Source organism: Macrobrachium rosenbergii, chromosome 51 (assembly GCF_040412425.1).
Source record: "Macrobrachium rosenbergii isolate ZJJX-2024 chromosome 51, ASM4041242v1, whole genome shotgun sequence".
Taxonomy (NCBI): Eukaryota; Metazoa; Arthropoda; class Malacostraca; order Decapoda; family Palaemonidae; genus Macrobrachium; species Macrobrachium rosenbergii.
Genome location: NC_089791.1, coordinates 68,962,035 through 68,982,515, shown reverse-complemented (window position 1 = coordinate 68,982,515; position 20,481 = coordinate 68,962,035). Strand labels below are relative to the sequence as shown.

General features: G+C 44.7%; 1 protein-coding gene across 1 annotated transcript; it reads right to left on the bottom strand.

Annotated features, from left to right (window-relative positions):
* Positions 1 to 512: 512 nt before the first annotated feature.
* LOC136833090 (uncharacterized) lies at positions 513 to 923 on the bottom strand. The gene has a single exon (XM_067094736.1). It carries the CDS (start codon positions 921 to 923, stop codon positions 513 to 515), a length of 411 nt encoding a protein of 136 aa, XP_066950837.1.
* Positions 924 to 20,481: the final 19,558 nt, after the last annotated feature.

Genomic DNA, 20,481 nt, shown 5'->3' with positions numbered 1-20,481 from the left:
GTTTTAGCTTCCTTCATGGAGTCATCCTATCCCAGCTGCTCCCTGCACATGTCCTGTGGTAACATCTTGGCAGGCAGCGTGAAGGGTGCGATGAGCCCCAGCAGGCTGTAGATGGAGGCCACGATAGAGAGGACACCTCTCCTGGTGTGTGGTCTTTCTTTCAGGCTGATCTTGAAGGTGAAATAGTCTCCCTCCATCGACCAGTGGGTCCCCAGTGTGCACCCTACAGGGAGTTTGTCCTTGCTGAGGTCCAAGCTTGTGACAGAGGCATCTCGTTCGGACTCAGGCACGGCAGACAGCACGTTTCTACTGCTGGAGGTCCACTGGTTAAGTCACCAGCCTCCGTCAGCACAAAGTGAGAGCAGCTCCTGGATGAGTTTCTTCAGGTATTCTTTGTATTCGTGGGCCTTGAGAAGGTTATCGATGTAAAAACTAGTAGTGATGACCTGAGATGCCTCTTCACTGTACTTGTGACCATGCTCTTCAGCTGTGCATTGCAGGGTGTAGTTCACTCAGCTTGGAGACGACTGCGCACCGAACACATGCACACCCATCTTGTACTCTATCCAGTCTTGTGTTGTGTCGCCCTTCGGCCACCAGGGGAAACAAAGAAGGTCTCTGTCATGTACGGGGACCTTAACCTGATGGAACATTTCCTCTATATCGGCCGTGACAGCGTGCTGGCCATTCTTGAATCTGAGGAGAGTTCCGACTAATGTGTTGGTCATATCAGGGCCCTGAAGAAGATTATCATTCAGGGATGTGCCTTTGTATCTTGCCTTCAGGTTGAAGACCACTCGAATCTTTGGCTTTGTTGGGTAGTGCATGGAATGATGTGGCATATACCATACAAGCCCATTGTCGCGCTTCAACTTGCTACTTGGTAAAGGCTGTGCGTACCCCTTCTTGATATACTTCTCCATGGCAGCTACATAAGACTGTTTGTAGTCACTGTCTTTCTCGAACTTCCTCTTGAGACTCGCAGCACGCTGTACAGGCGCTTCACGCTTGTCTGGGAGCTTCGATCCGTCTTATACTTCCCAGATTCTTGGATCGACTGCGAGAACTTGTCGATGAAGATTTTGTCTTCTATGGAATTTTCCATGTGTGAGTGAATCTTGCTCTCCCAGTAGTCCCACTTGAAGTGATCTTAAAGGAGCTGGCTCACCTCGTTGTTGGTGTTAACAGGTGCATGGGAAGGGCTGGCATCTGAATCATGGACATCCCAGTACGCCCAAAGGCCACCCAATCAAGCTTGGTTAGGTGTGCTTAGACTCGTGCTCTTCGCCACCGTGCTGATCCAGGAAGAAACCAGATAGGGTGCTGCTCAAGCCAGTTATAAGCTCCACATCCCTGTAGCTAGGTAGAAGTCCTGGAAGGCAGACATCTTGAAGGTGGGGCCATTGCCTGGCCCACTTCACAGGCATCACGTGCTTGGTGGTCACACTTAGCTTTCTCGTGATGTAGACTTCTTCGATTAACAGTTGCTTGGTGTCTTCCAAGTCCCCAAGGCAAAAACTGATGAGCTCGTCCCACCTGAAGTTTACACACTGTGTACTCATGACCTGGTTGACACGCCTACCCTTGAAATTCAGCTTCTCAACAAGACTTCTGGACACCAGTGAAGATGAAGCACCTGTGTCGAGGAAGGCATAGTTCTTGACAGAGTTATTGATAGTGACAGGCAGGATTTTCATCACTGCGTGACTGTGAGGAGCATGACTTGAGATCGTGGAGAAAGGCAACAGCGCTGGCGTAGCGGTGGTGGCTGCTGTAGCTGCCGCTCAGCTCCCAGTAGCTGGTTCCGCCCCCTGTAGCTGGCACATTAGACATGGGTGCAGATGCTCTGCCAGCTGCTGCTCTTGTAGTCTGTGCAGACATGCGAGATCCTACTTCTCGGTGCAGCAAGGAACGATGATACTCTGCTCTGCACGTTGAGCAGTTACTGTTGTTCTTGCAGCACCAATGTGAGTGTTGCTGCGGGAAACACTGGAAGCAGAGCTTGTTGCTGGTGATCGTAGTCCACCTGTCATTTACATTTTTCCTTTGAAACTGGTAACAGGCATCCAGCTTATGTCCTGTCTTGCCACAACAGCAGCACTTGATGCTTGGTTGCCCCGTCTGAGTGGAGTGCACTGGGATCATATTCAGCTTGCTATGAGTGTTGTTAGAAGATTTGACCTCGATGTTGTCATATGGTCTGATGATATTGTGGGTCTTGGTGACCTCGGCCATGTGCATGACAAACTTGATGAGCATGGTGAATGATGGCTGGGCATATACTACCTTGGATGCCCACTTTGTAATCAGGTAACCAGGAAGTTTGTTGACAACACAGTTTAGGGTCTCAGCCAACTCCATTCTTGCTGCATTCTCACCTAGAGTACACAGCACGTTGTGCAGGTAGAACCCAAAGCTGTGTAAACCATCAACCTTGCCCTCATCGATTTTCTTCTATTCAAACAGCTTCTTCAGATGGGCTTCTTCTATGTCATTCTTGCAGGTATAGATATGTCGCAACAGCTTCCATGCCTTATGATATCCGACTTCAGGCTGTAGATGCATGCATCCTTCTATCAGTCATTGTGGCTACCCTTTAAATGGTTGTATAAGTGGGTGAGTCTTCTCTGTGGCTTGTCTGTGTTGGCTTTCACAGCCCAAATGAAGGAGCTGCTGAACTGCACAAACTTAGTGGTGTCACCCTCAAATTTTTCTATTTCCATTGTTGCAAGATGCTGGTTCTGTTGTACTCTTGTTGTGCAGCTAGCATCTGACTAAGAACTTGAGTAAGTCCTGTTATAGCTTGACTGTCGTTAAGTTGAGGGTTCAAGCCTTCTGTAGGCTTCACAGGAGGTGGTGGTGAAGCATGCGCTCTGTGGAAGGGTGCCGCAGATGGATTCAGGGCACTGGCATTGCGCATGCCTTCCCCCGCTTCAGGTACAGCCAAGCATCTGGTTGTAAGCAGCCCCGTACCATGCACAGGGCCACCAACAAACAGAGTCGACACCCAGGCAACTGTAGGATGTGTCGTAGCAGCTGTAAATGTCGCTCGCATCCCATCGACGAACATAAACAGAATTGATAACGTTGGCAGTCTTTGTTGCACCCTTGGCGTCCTTTGTTTCGTCCGGTGGTTTATGCACGATGTTCCAGTTCTCAACCTTCTCATGTGAAGAGACGTGAGAGAGGCCAAGCTCCGATCATCTTGAGCATCTTGAACATGCAGAACCATTTTCCCCTTAGATGTTTAACCTTCAGTTTTACTTCAAATATCTTTCTTTCCTCTTCCTGTCTCTTATGCTTGTCGTTTTCTTCACTCTCCTCTCTTTCTTTTCTGGCCTTGACTTCCCTTTCATCTCTTTCTTCTTTCTCCCTTCTCGCCCTTTCATTTTGTGCATGTATAAATAATTGTCATTTGAGTTCTTCTTCAGCAAGTAATTGAGATCTGCGGCTGCGCGATGAAACTTTACTACTTCTTGCTTTTCTACTCTTAACGTCTTCTGACCCTTTATTTAAGGCTATAGCAACAGACTTCTCACTGCTGTATTTAGACATGTTGTACATTGTACCATCTCAAATATTCAAACTGTATGCCAAGATATGTCTTGATTTGTTCAATTACAGCACACAGCGACAGAGCATCTTTAAATCACCCACTCAGCAGGGTACGTACCAAATCCAGTGAAGCAGCTGCTGCAGACAATGACAACTACACCAAACTGTCAAATCTCAAGCTCTCTGTGGGACCAATATCTAACCTATTAGGATCCCTCTGACCGTACTTGCAGATCAACAAGCACAATCGTCAGCAGGAGGAAGCCTATGTCTCGACTAATGGGTAGCTAAAATAATCTCTTCAAGCTTCAGTTTCTTTATTCTCAACTTCTTGTAATGCTTCAGTGACTTTCAGAGACATTTGCTGCAAACAAACAGCTTACATCACTTGACAGTACAAAAAAAATGCATACTTAGTTCTGCAAACAACAAATCCATAATAAACAAATTGTTTCATTTGCACATAGATCACTTAGCCTATACTCACATATGGCATCCCCACATAGTCTACCAGTAATCACAACAGGCACTAGGACAGCACTCCGCCCAAACATCTAAAACAAAATAATTCCAATAAGAATTAAGCCTACAATGCAAAATAATGACCAAAATTTCTAGGACAAAATGAAATTGCCACGATCACGGCAAATGCTACACGAATTACACTACACACAAACAAACATCACGTACCCAGCTCGCTTCTGTAGCCTCACAAATGACAGAAACATTTATCCAAGCATTAAACAGCCCTGCCACTAGCCTCACAAAATTCATGTTGCTAATTAACAGTGTCCTATGACCCAAGGCACACTGTAGATTCACTTCACTGTGTTGGTTGATAGCTCCAAATTCACAGGACACACTACCAAAGTCTTTCCCAAACACAGGTCTGTTAACAATCAGTGACACAAAACTATCCTTCTTGCAGGTAGGCTGGCAGCAACAGACACAGAACCATTCTCAAAGCACATGACGGGGTCCAGTTCACAGCTTCCGAGCATCTTTCACTCAACAATCATGCAACTATCAACAATGCAAATTTCACACACACACTTTCAAACACACGACACATTCCACAAATCATACACAAGTGATCAAACTCATTTGTACAACAATGCAATAAAATAATAAAAAAAAAAAACAAATGAACATTTCAAGTCTGCTATGCATGGAAATTCTTTGTACATCAGATCACAAGCCAAAGAGAAAACGAAACTTGTTGTTAAATGGTAAACTTATCAATTTTTCTATTGTTACTAAATTTTACTAGTAATTTACTTCCAAATGATTACAAGTTACTAAAGTAAGTGGGAGGGGCCTGCACAGGATCCTACAAAGGGTCCCAGACAGGTGATGTGAACCACAGGTAAGCTCACCTGGAGAAGGAGGTCTCCTGCTTAGTCTTCTTGTCTGTAGAGGCCTCAGCCTCTAGGAAGACTATGACACTCGAAGAGATGAGGTTCTGTTGCTCGAGTTTGTCCCGAAACTCATAGTATGACTTTCGAGTCACATTCAGTCCCATCTAGGAACTGGCTGGTAGTATTTGTACAAAAGACTATGATGTCCAGTTTGAGTGCTACAGTACTATCTTCAGAGGACTCAACATCTCAGGCCTGAGCATTGATGACTCATTAGTAATGGCTTGACTACGGAAGAAATGTTCAAGAACACGATTTCTTTCTAGTCTCGTGGGTTATCAAACGAGTGTACTCTATGTCCAACCTGTGGCCAGTGTTCGTTCCGAGTACCTCATGAGGATAGGGACATTGATCCGCCCATTGGACTCTGGAAGAGCCTGTCAGCTTTGCAGGTATTAAGACAGACAGTAGTGTAGGCTGTCTACTCTCATGTCTTTTTACCTTTAGGATGTGGCCCACAGGCTCTGGGACTCCTTTTCCCTGAGTCCTGTGGTGGCTGCTCAACGAGTTGTGTGGCTCACCCAGTTCCCATAGTGGACAGTTTGCATCTTGCCTAAGTTGTTTGGTGGCAAAGAGTGTATGAGACCAGGGGACTGGCTCCCTCCCTTCTCTCTTTTATCTCCTTTCTTGCACATGCTGGTCGGGAGGGTCATGCAGGTGAGCCTACTTAACTGAGCGCCTTGTCTGTCATATTAGATAGATTAATAGATGCAAGTCCTCCCCTCTCTCTAGCAAGGGGAGAGAGCAGCTGACAATAACATAAACCCATTGGACATCTCTAGTTTTATTGTCTCTGACACTCTGGGTTCATCCAAGCCTTTTTTGAAGCAATGTAGCTACTCACACATTAATTTGAAAGGTCCAGAAGTCTTACAGTTGAACATACAGTTATTCACACTTCTGATGAACATGTCAGAGGCTGGTCTGCTCCCTTTGCTCTTACATGACAAGGAAGGAAACCCAGGTGAGGCAAAGTACCAGTCAGTTCAGAAGCTTACTCAGAATCCTCTCACCAAGAAGTAAGTCTTCCTATACAAAGACCAAAAGGTTTGTATGTTGTGTAGGAACAAGTGACAAATTCTGAAAGTAATTTGTATTTTTCCTAACTATACAAACCTGAAGTCTTTATAATTATATGCCCACCTCATGCCACCCCTCATTCTGCTCCCCGGGCCAAAAGGCAAAGTGCAGTGTATACCGACTGGTGGGCAGGGTTCCCACCCATAGTCAGTTGTTAACTACGTACTCCACCACCTTGTTCAAAGTTAAATGGCCAGTCTCCAGCTGTGCTGCAGGTAATTCCTATATAAAGACCTCAGGTTTGTGTAATTAGGAAAAATGCAAGTTACTTTTAAAATTTGTCATTTTTTTGCTTGCCCTGCTTTGGCAAAGAATTTTAAGCACTTGAGGGGATGGGGATATGTTTTGCTTGAATTGATCCTGGAATTTGTAATGAAGACTCAGAGTCCGTCAGTCCCTAACCCCAGTTTTGAGTCCTTTTCATTCCCCCCTAAAAGACTTTGTAGATAATGATCATGACGAAATGCTACTTTGTCCAGTTACGGTCATCTTCACTTGTTCGTCAGGCGGAGACCTTCTCAGCAGAACTTGGCCTCCATTCTTTCAGGTGTGACTTTGTTTCTAGGTGTGTTGCTGCTTCTGGGTTTCTCAATGCAGGTTCCAGTGACTACTCTGGCTCACCCACCCAAAAAGAGGTGTCCAAGAACAATCTATTCCTGGCTTCATGAGACATCAAACAATCTCACTCTTCATCTCAGAAGGTAGGCGGGAGTTCAGTCCGGGTGAGAGCTCACAAAGTTAAGGGCATTGTCCCATCCTTTGCATTCTGGAAGAACCTGTCAGTTAAGCAGGTACTGCAAGCAGGTGTATGGTTACACCAGACCTCATTTACCTTGTTTTACCTTCAGGATGTTGCCCACAAATCTGTGGACACATTTTTCCTTGGGACCTGTAGTGACTGCCTAACAAATTGTGTAGCTCATCCACCTCCCCTAAGGGGACAGGTAGCATCTCATCTAAGGTGTTCAGTAAGTGAGAAAGAGTGAGTGTGAGTGACTGGTCTCCTTCCTTTTCTCTTTTACTTGTCTCTCTCTCATAGGACAGACAGGCAGGTAGTGAGCTGTCATGTGCTGGATGGACAGGTTTGCAGGTGACTTACATGACAGGACACCCTGTCCTTCATCTTTTTGCAGACTGAGTGGATGCATGTCCTCCCTCTCTCTAGACAAGAGAGGGATTGACAATGAAACAAACCCACTGGTTTTATTAGCAAGTTTTGTCTCCAACACTGGGTTCCTCCAAGCCTTCATTAAAAGTAATGAAGGAAACTCATTACTTTACGGCCAGAAATCTAACAGTTGCAACATCCCATATGTCTAACAAGCTAGAGGTGTGAGATTTCTTCCTCAGCTCCTCCAGACCAGAAAGGTATTCCTGGGTGGGTAGAACCAACCACTCGGTTCAGAGATTTGCCCAACCCTCCCCCAACTAATGGCTAAGTCTTCTATGTAAAGAATGAAGGTTTGTATTTGTGTAGTAAAACATAGCAAATTTTGAAAGCAATTTGTATTTTACATTCAAGTCCCACCTCAGCTACACTTCATTCAGGTACCTGGGCCAAAAGGCAAAGTGAAGTGCAGACCAACGAGTGGGTGGGGCTTCCCCCTGCCGTCAGTAGTTAACGACCTTGTCTGAAAGCTAAACGGCCATTCCATCTTGCGTTGCAAACTAAATCCCATGTAAAGAACTTCGGGTTTGTATGTTAGGAAAAATACAAATTACTTTCAAAATTTGCTATTTGTTCCTACACAACATGCAAACCTTTGGTCTTTACACAGGAATTACCTTCAGCACAGCTGGAGCCAGCCGTTAAACTTTTAACAAGGTGGTATGGTAGTTAACTACCTAACGACAGGGTGGGAGTCCCGCCTGCCCGATCGGTAGAGCGTCATTTTACCTTCGGCCGTGCTATGGTGATGTTGCGTTGCTCCACTGCCCTCTGCCTGCAGAAGACAGTGCCAATGAGAAAATGCCCTGGTACCACTAATAAGGCTTGCAGCCATTACTGCTCAGCCCTTGATGTTGACCCTCATACCCTTTGCACATCATGCAGTGGGTATGAATGTAATCCTGATTCTGTGTGTGAGGAGTGCCGTGACTGGACTCTAGAGCAATGGACGAAGTATTCGTTGAGGAGGAAGTATCAGAAGAAGCCCCCCAAGCCATCATCTGAGGGTAACACGCCCCCGATGACTCCCTTGGTGGCTAACCCTTCAGATACTTCCTCCTGCTAGTGACACTTCCCCGCTTTGCTACTTCCCCCTCGGGAGAGGTTTCCCCTTCGTCATCTTCACTTGCTTCGTCAGGCGGAGACCTTCATTGGGGGACTGGAAGTTAGGACAGCCTTCCTTTGGTGGCCTCCATTCGTTGGGGGGAGGGGGAGGAATCCCCCTCAGTGCAAATGGAGACTAACCCCCCTGACCCGACTTTGTTTCTAGGTGTGGAGGGAGATTAACTCCGGGAGACCTGGCAGTCCCTTGGTCTCTAAGGAGTTTCCTCAATGCAGGACATCCTTAGTCACCTGCGAGCTCCCCACAACCCTGCTCTCACTCCAGTGACTCACTCTGCCACGACAGTCACCACTTTGTCACTGTGACCACGAATTATCTGATGTCCCAGGTGTATCTATGCACCCGACAATAAGGACCCCAGCAGTGTTCCACAAGCCTCACTCCCCTGCTAGGTCCACCATGGTGCCCATCCTTGCTCCCCGGGAATCTGTGCCAAGGTCATCCTCCAACCTTGGGGAGCAGATCCTCCATGCCCTTTTGAAGAAGGTGAAGAAGAAGAAGTTGAAGTCCAAGAAGTCCAAGAAGAGGTCCAAGAAGGTTTTGTTGTCTTTCTCATCGTTGTCTTCATCTGTTGCTGCCTCCTCCCCTCCCTTTTCCAAAGCCCACAAGCAGAGGAAGAGGGAGGTCACTTCTCCCACTTGGAAGAAGGCCTGCACTGGGTCTTTCAAAGGGGTGTCTCTCCCCAAGGAGACACAGGGATCTTTAGCTGGCTCTCTCTGATCTTCGGACTCAGGGGCCACGTTGAAAGTCTCTTCTAGACCCATTGGCTTGGGAGCTGAGGGTGTGCAGACCTCCAAGGAGGTCCGAGTACCGAGAACTTCTGCTTGGAGCCATGCCTCCAAGCAGAGTGCTGTGCCTGCCTCTAGTTGAGTCTCTTTGGACACTTGAACAGGGGGTCTTCCATGGAACCTTCATGTACCACAGAAGCTTCGAGTACGCGGACGTCCAAGGAGGCTAGTGTATCTCAAGGTGCTTAGGTTTCTATGAAACCTCGAGTTACCTCAACCAGCAATGTGGAGTCAGGTCCACGTTCTGGTTCAGGCACACGAGAGAGGATGGGGTCCAAGCACGTAGGTGCTTCTCCTCCCCCCGCTGCTACTCGCCTGAGTACGTGGCCAGGGTCCCGTGAAGGTGCAGCCAACTCGAGGGTCCGCTCACTGGGAGTAGTGTCGAGGAGGTCCCCCTTACGATCACCTCCCTGCCACTAGGCTTCGGTCCCAGAGGCAACTGGAGTACATCGAGAGGACGGGGCAAGCTCACACCCAAGAATATGCGACCGCTCTCCCCGGGTCAGCCCCCGTTTGTGTTTATGTGAGCGGGCTTGCTTGCTTGCCGAGAACCTTCATGTACGTTCGCGTGAGCCTCTGCCCTCTCTTCAGGACAGCAGCCCTCTGTGTTTGCATGAGAGGAGGGACTCTCCTTGACCTGTGAAGCCATCACCACCGTGGGTTGGTGATTGCTCCCGGCCTGCCTCTCCTGCCATAATTGTAGGTTTCGACAGGACAGGTAAGGATACTCACTCCCTCTCTCCTGTCCCCTCGACTTCCTGGGAGTATACTGGGAACTGCGTGGTGAACAGGAGGGCAGTGACTGGGACTCTGTATTCTGTCACATTCCTACAGCAAGGACTTACAAGGCGGGCAAAGTTCTCGGACTTACCCATTCCTATGCCCTCGACAGAACCTCTGCCGACGAAACAGGTTGACCCAGACTTGCTTCGCTTAGCTCCTGGTCTCTCAATGCAGCATCTTGGGGCGGAAGACATAATCTTCACACAACAAGAAGCAGCGAGCCTGGAAGCCACTGCCATGGCAGCCTTCCAGGTAGTCTCCTGGCTGGACATATGGTCCCTCACAGTGTCCAAGGTTGTGGCCTCCAGGGGGTCCATCAATCCCTGGGAAGCTATGCCAATCGGGTGGTAGGACTATCACCTACCTTGCCCACCAGATGGCAAACATGTCCTAACTCAAGTCACTAAGCACGTCGGCCCAGACTCGGCTTTGGCTCCATGGAAAGGACAGGGGCTGGGTTCTGCCTCTCTTTCCCTGAGAAGAGGTAGACACTGTGGTGGACAAGAGTTGCATAGAAGAAAACGACTGACTTATCCACCAGGTAGTGATGAAGTGTGTTGCTACAGCCCGACCTTTGGGTCTGGCTAGCAGTTCCTCAGGCCCTAAGAAGGTCCCAGGCTTCGAAGGGTGCTCGAGGAACAACTCAGCCTTTTTCTACCCTTGCCAAGAAAGGTGCGCAGCCACACCCCTTTCCTCCACCTTTCCAGTCCAGTGAATGGAAGGAAGACAAGGGAAAGTAGAGGGGAGGAAAGCGGTAGGGCTAGCATTCCCCTCCACAAACTGCCATCGGTTGGGAGTTGCCTATTGAGCCATTGAGCAACATGGCAGTGATGTGGAGCCGAGACCTGGGTAGTAGATGTCCTTTGGGAGGGCTATCTGCTATCTGCTCCCCTTTGAGTCTTGTCCACCCCTCACTGACTCTCCGATACACTTCTGCTCCTACGTACATGGCTCGCTGAAGGATCTCGCTCTCCGGGAGGAGATTGCAGCGATGCTGAGCAAACGCGCTGTAGAAGTCGTGAAAGACTGGTCCCCAGGCTTTTATAGCAGAATCTTTCTTGTGGAGAAAGAATCAGGGAGGTGGCGGCCAGTCATTGATCTCTCTCCCCTGAACCGATTTGTTTGCCAGACCCGGTTCAAGATGGAATGACTTTATGCTTACAGCGGACTTGAAGGACGTGTGTTTTCAAATACCCATCCACCAGTCCTCCCGCAAGTACTTTCGCTTTGTACTCAAGGGAGTGGTTTTCCAGTTCAGGCCACTTTGTTTTAGGCTCTTGACCACTCCCCAGGCGTTCACGCAAGTGTTCACCCATGTGTCAGCTTGGGCCCATTCGCGCAGGATACATCTGTTGAGATATCTAAATGATTGACTAGTCCTGGCAAAGTCTTCTCTGCAGTTGCTCCAAGACAGGGATCATCTTCTCGGGCTTTTCTGCGACCTTGGGGTTGTGATGAATCTCAAGAAGTCCAGTCTCACACCCAAACAGAGGATAAAGAATGCTGGGCATGCTGATAGATACGGCAGCAGCAAGAGTCTCTCCCTCAGACTCTTGTATCAGCAGGTTTGGGAAGGCAGCACAAAAGTTCCTGTCCCAGCGGGAACAACCAGCACAGCAGTGGCAAGTCGTTCTCAGTCACCTGTCGTCCTTGGAGAAGCTGGTCCCTCACAGGCAGCTTCACATTTGTTCTCTCCAGTGGAGAATGGAGTTCTGGTCTCCAGCATGGGATCTTCCATTTTTTCCCATCCCTCTCTCACGGAGGGTGAGACAGGACTTAGCCTGGTGGCTGGATGACAGGAACCTTGTACTAGGAGTGCCCTGCACACTCCCCCTCCAGAGATGCTTCTGCTCTTGGACGCTTTGACCGAGGGATGGGGCGCAAACCTGGAGGAATTGCTGATTTCAGGAGTGTGGAACAGAGATGACAGGCACCTTCACATCAATAACCTGGAACTCAAGGTGGCCTTCCTGGCCCTCCAAGAGTTTCAGGATCAAGTGATGGGATATTTGGTGGTGCTGATGAGCGACAACACCACAGTAGTGGCATACATCAACAAGAAAGGAGGCCTAGTGTCTCTTTCGCTGTACCAGATGACGATGCAGGTGTGTGAGTGGGCGGTAGCCGACTCAGTAGAACTGTCAGCCACATACATTCCAAGCAAGAGGAATGTAGTGGCAGACAAGCTCAGTCACCTGGGTCAAGTGATAGGGATGTCGTGGGAAGCCACCCTGCACAACAGGAAGCTCCAGGTGTTTTGCTAAATTGTGCCTGACCCATGGGCTGCAGCAGAGGATACACTCCAATATCCATGGGACAACCTGGACCCTTATGCCTTTCCACCATTCTGTCTGCTTCTTCTGTTGATGAACAGGGTGATGATCACCAGGAACCACAGATGACCCTGGTGGCTCCCAAATGGCCACATGCCACATGGTATCCGAACCTGCTAGCTCTTCTTGTCGAGGCACCAAGAGAGATTCCCTCCTGGCACAACCTGCTGTGTCAGCCACATGTAGAATAGTTCCACCAGTCAGTGGAGTCGCTTGCACTTCACGGCTGGAGACTATCCAGCATCTCTTGTGAGCAAAAGGCTTTTCTCACTACATAGCAACAGAGACATCTGGATACCTGTGACAGTCCTCTTCTGCAGTCTACCAGGGGAAATCGGCTGTCTTCTGTGGTTGGTGTCGTAGATGGGGTCTCTCTCCAGTCAGAGTTACTATTCAGCAGGTAGCGGATTTCCTCGTCTTCCTTTGCTGAGAGAAGCTCCTCTCTGTCTCAGCTGTTAAGGGCTATGGGCCACCCTGGGCCTAATCCTATGCCTGAGAGGTGTAGATACCGTATCTCCTCCTTGCTGGAGATATCATTGCTAATGAAGAGCTTTGAAAGGTCTTGCCCTCCCAGGGAACTCAGGCCCCTTGCTTGGGATGTGACTCTCATTCTCGTATGAGCCCTTACAAGAGTCGTCAGAAAGGGATCTGACCCTCAAGACCATTTTCTTGCTTGCCCTGGCATTGGCGAAGAGAGTAGGTGAACTGCACGGACTTTCCTTCGATCCCCTCCCTAGAGGACTTTGCAGGTAATGATCCAGATGAGATATTACTGCATCCTGTTTGAGTGCTGCAGTGCTTTCTGAAGAGGACTCACCATCTCTGGCCTGAGTGTCGATGACTCTTCGTTAGAGCTGGCTCAACCAAGAAAGGGGTGTCTAGGAACAATCTTTCCTTCTGGCTTCATGAGACAATCAAATGGGTGTACTCTGCGTCAGGCAAGGAGGACTCCAGTACGTTCCAGGTGAGATCTCACAAGGTCAGGGGCATTGGTCCGTCCTTTGTGTTCAGGAAGCGCTAGGATTTTTTCTGTTTTTCCCTGCCCATGAGAGGCTTACTGTATACTTAAGCTTTGTTGCCTTGATCATAACTTACTAGTGGTGTTATGAATCATTATCTTTCACCTGTATCTGTACAGACAATTCACTCAGGACCAGTCCAGTGTAGTGACTCAACCAGTGCCCCTGGCTCATTGAAAGGTCTTGATTTCGGTTAGTGCCAACTGATACTACAACTAAATTTGAGTCTCTTTTTTCTCTCTCTTGGTGCTGCAGGCGAAGCAATGGATGACCCGAAGGAGGAGGCTATGTTCAAAATGCTGTTGTTTGGGGGTAGTCTTAGTCTACAAGTTGGTCCACCAGGCAACCTCCTGTGAGCCGTTGTTGTGTGTAGGAGGACAAGATTCATTGGCATTGTAAGGACAGTATTGAGTGACATACTGGCTGGGTGTTGACTGGTTTATTGGTGGTTCCTTACTGAATGAATGTACAGAATCTTTGAAGTTGTTATTGGCTGGTGTGAGCTGCAAAGTAGCATCTACACACAGACAGGGCAAAACAGAGGTAATGTTTCGAACATCTGTGTTTGTCAGCAGACAAACAGATGGCGATTGTGAAAGACAATAAACGTACAGTGATAAAACATATATCAATGGAAAGCCCAGGAAATTCCACATATTGCATGAGATTCAAGACAGATTAATGAATACAATGCAGTAGCATAATATATGTGAAATAGCGAGATGTTTGGCATCTTCACAAACAGAAACATACATACAGTTTGATACAGAAAATTTGGTGGAACATTATGAGTACATGATTAGAATGCTTGCATGGCAATGCACATAGTGGTGATTGTACATAAATCAAGACCTTACAGACCTTACAGACCTTACAGTTCGTTCGGGTTGCCCCAGGTCCCTCAGTGTGAGGCACCTCTGATGTCTACCAGAGAATTGCTAATGCATCTTCCGGTATATTTTGCATCTTCCAATCTTGGATGGTCTGGGATGCATCTTAGATATTTGTCGAGCTTATTCTTAAACACATCTACGTTCACTCCTGTTATGTTCCTCAGATGAGCTGGTAGCGCATTGAATAGACGCTGCATTATCGATGCTGGTGCGTGGTGGATTAATGTCCTGTGTGCTTTCCTTAGTTTTCCTGGTATAGTTTTGGGCACTGTTAATCTACCTCTGCTTGCTCTTTCTGATATTTTTAGCTCCATGATGTTTTCGGTAATTCCTTCTATCTGTTTCCATGCTTGAATTACCATGTAGCATTCTCTTCTCCTTTCAAGACTATATAAATTTAAGAATTGTAGTCTTTCCCAGTAGTCAAGGTCCTTAACTTTTTCTATTCTAGCTGTAAATGACCTTTGTACACTTTCTATTTGTGCAATATCCTTTTGGTAGTGTGGGTACCATATTATATTGCAATATTCAAGTGGACTACGTACGTACGTTTTATAAAGCATAATCATGTGTTCGGCTTTTCTTGTTTTGAAGTGCCAGAACAACATTCCCATTTTTGCTTTGCATTTTGCCAATAGTATTGCTATTTGATCATTGCATAACATATTCCTGTTCAACATCACACCAAGGCCTTTAACTGCTTCCTTATTTGTGATTGTCTCATTATTAGGTCCTTTATATGCATATAGCATTCCTTCTTTATCACCATAGTTTATTGATTCAAATTTATCAGAGTTAAATACCATCCTATTTATCTCTGCCCATTTATATATTTTGTTTAGGTCTCTTTGTAGCAAGTTCCTATCTTCATCACAAGCAATTTCTCTACTTATTCTTGTGTCATCTGCGAAACTTCTTACTACTGAGTCCTTAACATTACTGTCTATGTCTGCAATCATAATCACAAACAGCAATGCAGCTAACACTGTACCTTGTGGCACACCGGATATTACCGTAGCTTCATCCGATTTCTCATCGTTTGCAATCACTATCTGTTTTCTGTTTTGCAAAAATTCTTTTATCTATCTTCCTACTTTGTCCACAGTGTTATGTTTTCTAATTTTTTTCACTAATATATTATGGTCTACCTTGTCAAAAGCTTTTGCAAAGTCTAGGTAAACCACATCTGTATCTTTTTCATTTATCATATTTTTATATATGCTTTCATGATGGACTAACAGTTGGGTTTGTGTACTTTTTCTGGGTACAAAACCATGTTGTCCTATATTGAACAATCTATTTTTCATTAAATGTTTCATTATATTTTTTTTCATTACCCTTTCATAAACTTTCATAATATGAGATGTCAGACTCACAGGCCTATAATTACTTGCCTCTAGTCTTGAACCACTTTTGAAAGTAGGAGTAATATATGCTAATTTATGCTCATCGTAAATCTTGCCTGTATCTATACTTTGTCTCAATAATATTGCTAGCGGCTTTGCAATTGAATGAACCACTTTCTTTAACAATATGGCAGGTACGCCGTCTGGTCCTGCTGCTGATCCATTTTTAATTTCATTAATAGCCTGCACAATATCGGCTTCTATAATATCTATGTCCGATAAATATTCAATATTTTCATCTCTTATTTCTGTATCATTATCTTCATTATCAATTCTAGGTGTAAATTCATTCATATCTTTCTGCTAATATGTTACATATTTCCTTTTTTTTCATTCGTTAATCGCCCTTCAGTTCTTAGATTGCCTATTTCTACTCTTATTTTATTCATCTTTTTTGCATATGAATAAAAAATTTTAGGGTTTTGCTTGATATTTTGTAGGGTCTTTTCTTCTAGTTCCCATTTTTCATTTTCTTTTGACTGTATAATCTTTTGTTCTGCATTTTCTATCTTACTTTTTAGTTCCATCACTTTCCATGCATTCTTTTCTTTTGCAAGACCTTTTTTCCACTTTCTGATTTTCTGGAACAAGATCCTTCTGTCTCTTGGTATTTGTGACTGATGTTTATTTTTTTCTTCGGTATATATTTTTCCACTATTTCCTCTAATATTTTATATAATATATGGGTATTTACCTGTATATTTACCTGTATATTATCACTTACAAATATGTTTTCCCATTCTTTGTTTAATTCTTCATTTATTTTTGACCAATTTATATTCTTACTATAGAAATTGTATTTTCCATATCCTTCCCATTTTTTCATCTCTTGCTTATCTCTGTTTTCATGTGCTTTGGAACGGACTGTTAGTTCTATGACATTATGGTCCGAAATACTCGTATTATACACTATTATTTCTTTAACATAGTTCACCTTGTTCACAAATACTAGGTCTAAAATATTATTCTTTCTTGTTAGCAGGTGATTTATTTGCTGAATGTTATGTTCTAGTAGCATATCTAATAGCTTTTCAAATTGCCTCTTATCTTCTGCACTACTATTGCTCTCTTTTTTATATGTATAAATACAACCACAGTCTCCTATTTGTTCTTTCCATTCTGCAAAAGGAAAGTTAAAGTCTCTGGATAGGAGTATAGTCCAGCCCTTGTGATTTCTACATATATCAACCAATTTGTCAATTATTATGTCAAACTCTTTAGTATTAGGGAGTCTGTATATTACAATGTTCACTAATTTTTCAGATTCAAATTCTACCGCTATTAATTCACATTTTGTGTTACTATATTTCTCACAGATTTTTCCTTGATTGGCGTCTCTTCCATATATCACGGTTCCCCCTTGATTTCTATTTTTCTGTCTGATCTATAAGTTTGGAAACCCTTTATCTGGTCATCATTACCAATCTCTTGGGAATACCAGGTTTCACTTATATTCATTATTTCTATTTTTTTCATTTTGGGTTAGTTCTTCTAAGAACTCTATCTTTCTTTTTGAGTTACTCGAAACTAAACCCTGCACATTCATCACTATGATGGTTTGCATATTATCTCCATTATCTAATATGGGTAATAATAGGGATTTTCTGATGTCTCTTTCCTGTTCTGATATGTTGATCTTTTTTTCATTTCCAGAAATTCGTACATTAAAAAATCCAACTTTTCCATTATACTTGATCTTTCATCTTCATATCTATTCATTTTGTGCATATACTTGCATTTATCTCCATATCTGCACCATCCCCTAGCATCATAGATACACTGCTTGTTCCTTGTACTATATCTAGGTGCTGATGCCTCATATCATGGTGCTGACATTTCGTAATGTGTTGTTGGCTTGTTTTTTGCCTTCATCACATGATCTTTGTTCCTTTCTTTATTTGCTTCATTTTTACCTTGATTTTTTGTATGTATTTGATTTTGATTTTGATTTTTCATGGCTACAGGATGCATGTACCCACATTTTTTATTAAACCTACATCCATTTCCTTCTCTCCAGTTTTTACATATTTTTGGATGAAGATCGCTGCATTCCTCCTCATAGCCATCTAGATATGCACATTTGCCATAGATCTCATAATTGTGACATATCTTGGGATGTTTGTAATAACATCTTTCACCAAACCTGCAATTCCCTCTTTTCAAAAGGGTGCATACTGTGTCTTTCTTTTTTTTTTTTTTCTTGTTCTTTCCCATCAGTATGAAGATCCGGGTACAACCTCTTTGGGATTTTATTTTGATTTATCATGTCATAATTTATTTCTTCATATGTATGTTGCTGTATTGCCTCATATGTAGAATCTATGAGTTTCTCTGCAGCCATACTCTTATCCTGTTCTTTGTTTTCATTATACTTTTCTATCTCTTCAGTCTTATTTTCTTCTTTTCTATTTTCCTCTTCTTCATCTTCTTCATCCTCTTGTTAGCCCTTCTTTTCTTCAGACTGTCATTCGATGGGCGGAGTTCAATTCAGCGGCCGGCATCTTCTTCATCCTCCAATTGGTTCAATCTGTCTAACATTAAGTGGTCTGGTAAAACTAAGGTATACTTACTTTTTCCACAATTGATTTAAGTCTTGATTTAATAACCTTGTCTATCCATACTAGACATGTTGAGCAAAATATTTTGTGTCCTTATTTTTATTTTGCTCAACTTCTGCACATGAAGGTGTGTAGGTACATGGCAAGCATAGCATTTCCTAATCAGGTTTTGTGGATTTACAATGCTATACCACACTCTACATAGTTTACATGCTTTAGGCATCCATTTGCCTATTGCATCAATCAATATATTCACTAATTTCACCATACTAATTTTCTTTGATGGAATGTGTTGATTTTTGTAGATTTTCTTTATAAGTCTTTTGATAATTTGAACTTTCATTGGTATCCCTTCAATTATTTTCATTATATTTTCTACAGATTTGCTCCAGTTTGAAGGATCATATCCTTTCAATATGTCTGTGAATGCTTTCGCATCTTTTTGGCCGGAGTTGTTGTTTATCTCCACGATAAGCAAGCCAAGTTCCCTGCCTGCCAAATCATCATATTGTATATCACTTAGGCACGCAAGATTCCTCCAGCGTTTGCCACTATTGGTAGACGCTCCATGATGTTCAGTTTTTAATAATTCACTCGAAAAAACAACTTATTTGACGCTTTATCGCACTATTCTGATATTAATCTAATCACCAACAGTTCACAAACACTTTTAGCTATATTTCATTCACTAACTGTATGTTAGACGCATAATATCAGGTAGATTATTCAGACCAAGAATGAATACATCTCACTGAGAGAATGTCACATCACAATGGTTAGGGAGAAACAGACAGAAATATTGTATGGTAGAAGTTGCGTTCCTTGAGAGAGAAAAAACAGGATGCTCTTGTTTCTCTTTGTCCCCTCCGATGGATGACGAACACACGTGTGCTCGAAAGTGACCGCAATTGGTGCGATGGGTCTTTTACAATACTCCACCCCCCACCCCACAAGCAAGGCATCAATGCAGAAATCGTCTTGCTGACAATTGGGATGGGCGCGAAGGACTTGGGCTAGGGGCAGGTAGGAGGCTGAAGGGTGGCGCCAGCCAGCAGGAACTCTAGGAGGATGGTAGCAGGTTGAAGGATGACGTCGGATGATCCTTCGGTAGCCAGCTCAAGGGCTGAAGGATGACAGCGGCTGATCCTTCGGTAGCCAGCTCTAGGGGGCAGCAGCAGGCTGAAGGATGACGTCGGCTGGTTCTTCGTTGGTCAGCTCGTCCAGTACGAGTTCAGGGGCGGCTTCAGGCTTCCTGGAGGAGGCGTCCAGGGCTCCGGTGATGTTGGGTGGATCATCTCGGAGGGTCAGATATCTATTGAAGACTCGGGAACAGCGGGAAGTGGGGAGGCAGCGAAGGGATTGTTGGCGCATGGGTCGCCATCTTGGGTTGGACATCTGCCATCAGCTCCTCGTGTCACTCCGGGGTCACCAGTGTAAGGACAGTATTGAGTGACATACTGGCTGGGTGTTGACTGGTTTATTGGTGGTTCCTTACTGAATGAATGTACAGAATCTTCGAAGTTGTTATTGGCTGGTGAGAGCCACAAAGTAGCATCTACACACAGACAGGGGAAAACAGAGGTAATGTTTCGAACATCTATGTTTGTCGGCAGACAAACAGATGGCGATTGTGAGAGACATAATAAGCATACAGTGATAAAACATATATCAATGGAAAGCCCAGGAAATTCCACATATTGCATGAGATTCAAGACAGATTAATGAATACAATGCAGTAGCCATAATATATGTGAAATGGCGAGATGTTTGGCATCTTCACAAACAGAAACATACATACAGTTTGATACAGAAGATTCGGTGGAACATTATGAGTACATGATTAGAATGCTTGCATGGCAATGCATGTAGTGGTGATTGTACATAAATCAAGACAACATTGGTTAGGGAGAAACAGACGGAAATATTGTATGGTAGAAGCTGCGTTCCTTGAGAGAGAGAAATGGGATGCTCTTGTTTCTCTCTTGTCCCCTCCGACGGATGACGAACACACGTGTGCTCGAAAGAGACCGCAATCGGTGCGACGGGTCTCTTACAGCATCTTGAATCCCTGCGCAATATTTAGGCACAGAGTCAGTACTGGCATTGAGGATCGGTGTCTGGCTTTGGGGTCTAATTTAATCCATTCAGGATGGAGTGGAGGCTGTGGCAAGATTGGTGCGGTTGACTAACAGCAACTTTCTCTTCCAGGCAGTATCCTATAGGATCTCGGTCTTATAGGGAATGGCAGTTGAACTTTCATGTTCATTTGGCCCTCTCCTCTTTGGGACAGTGCAGGTCCAACTTTGTTTTTTCCCATGAAATTTCCCAGACTTCTTCTCCAGTTGGAGTTCCGTTTC

Excerpts from the sequence above, each read along its gene's own strand:
- LOC136833090 (XM_067094736.1), bottom strand. The coding sequence starts at position 923 with ATGGAGAAGTATATCAAGAAGGGGTACGCACAGCCTTTACCAAGTAGC.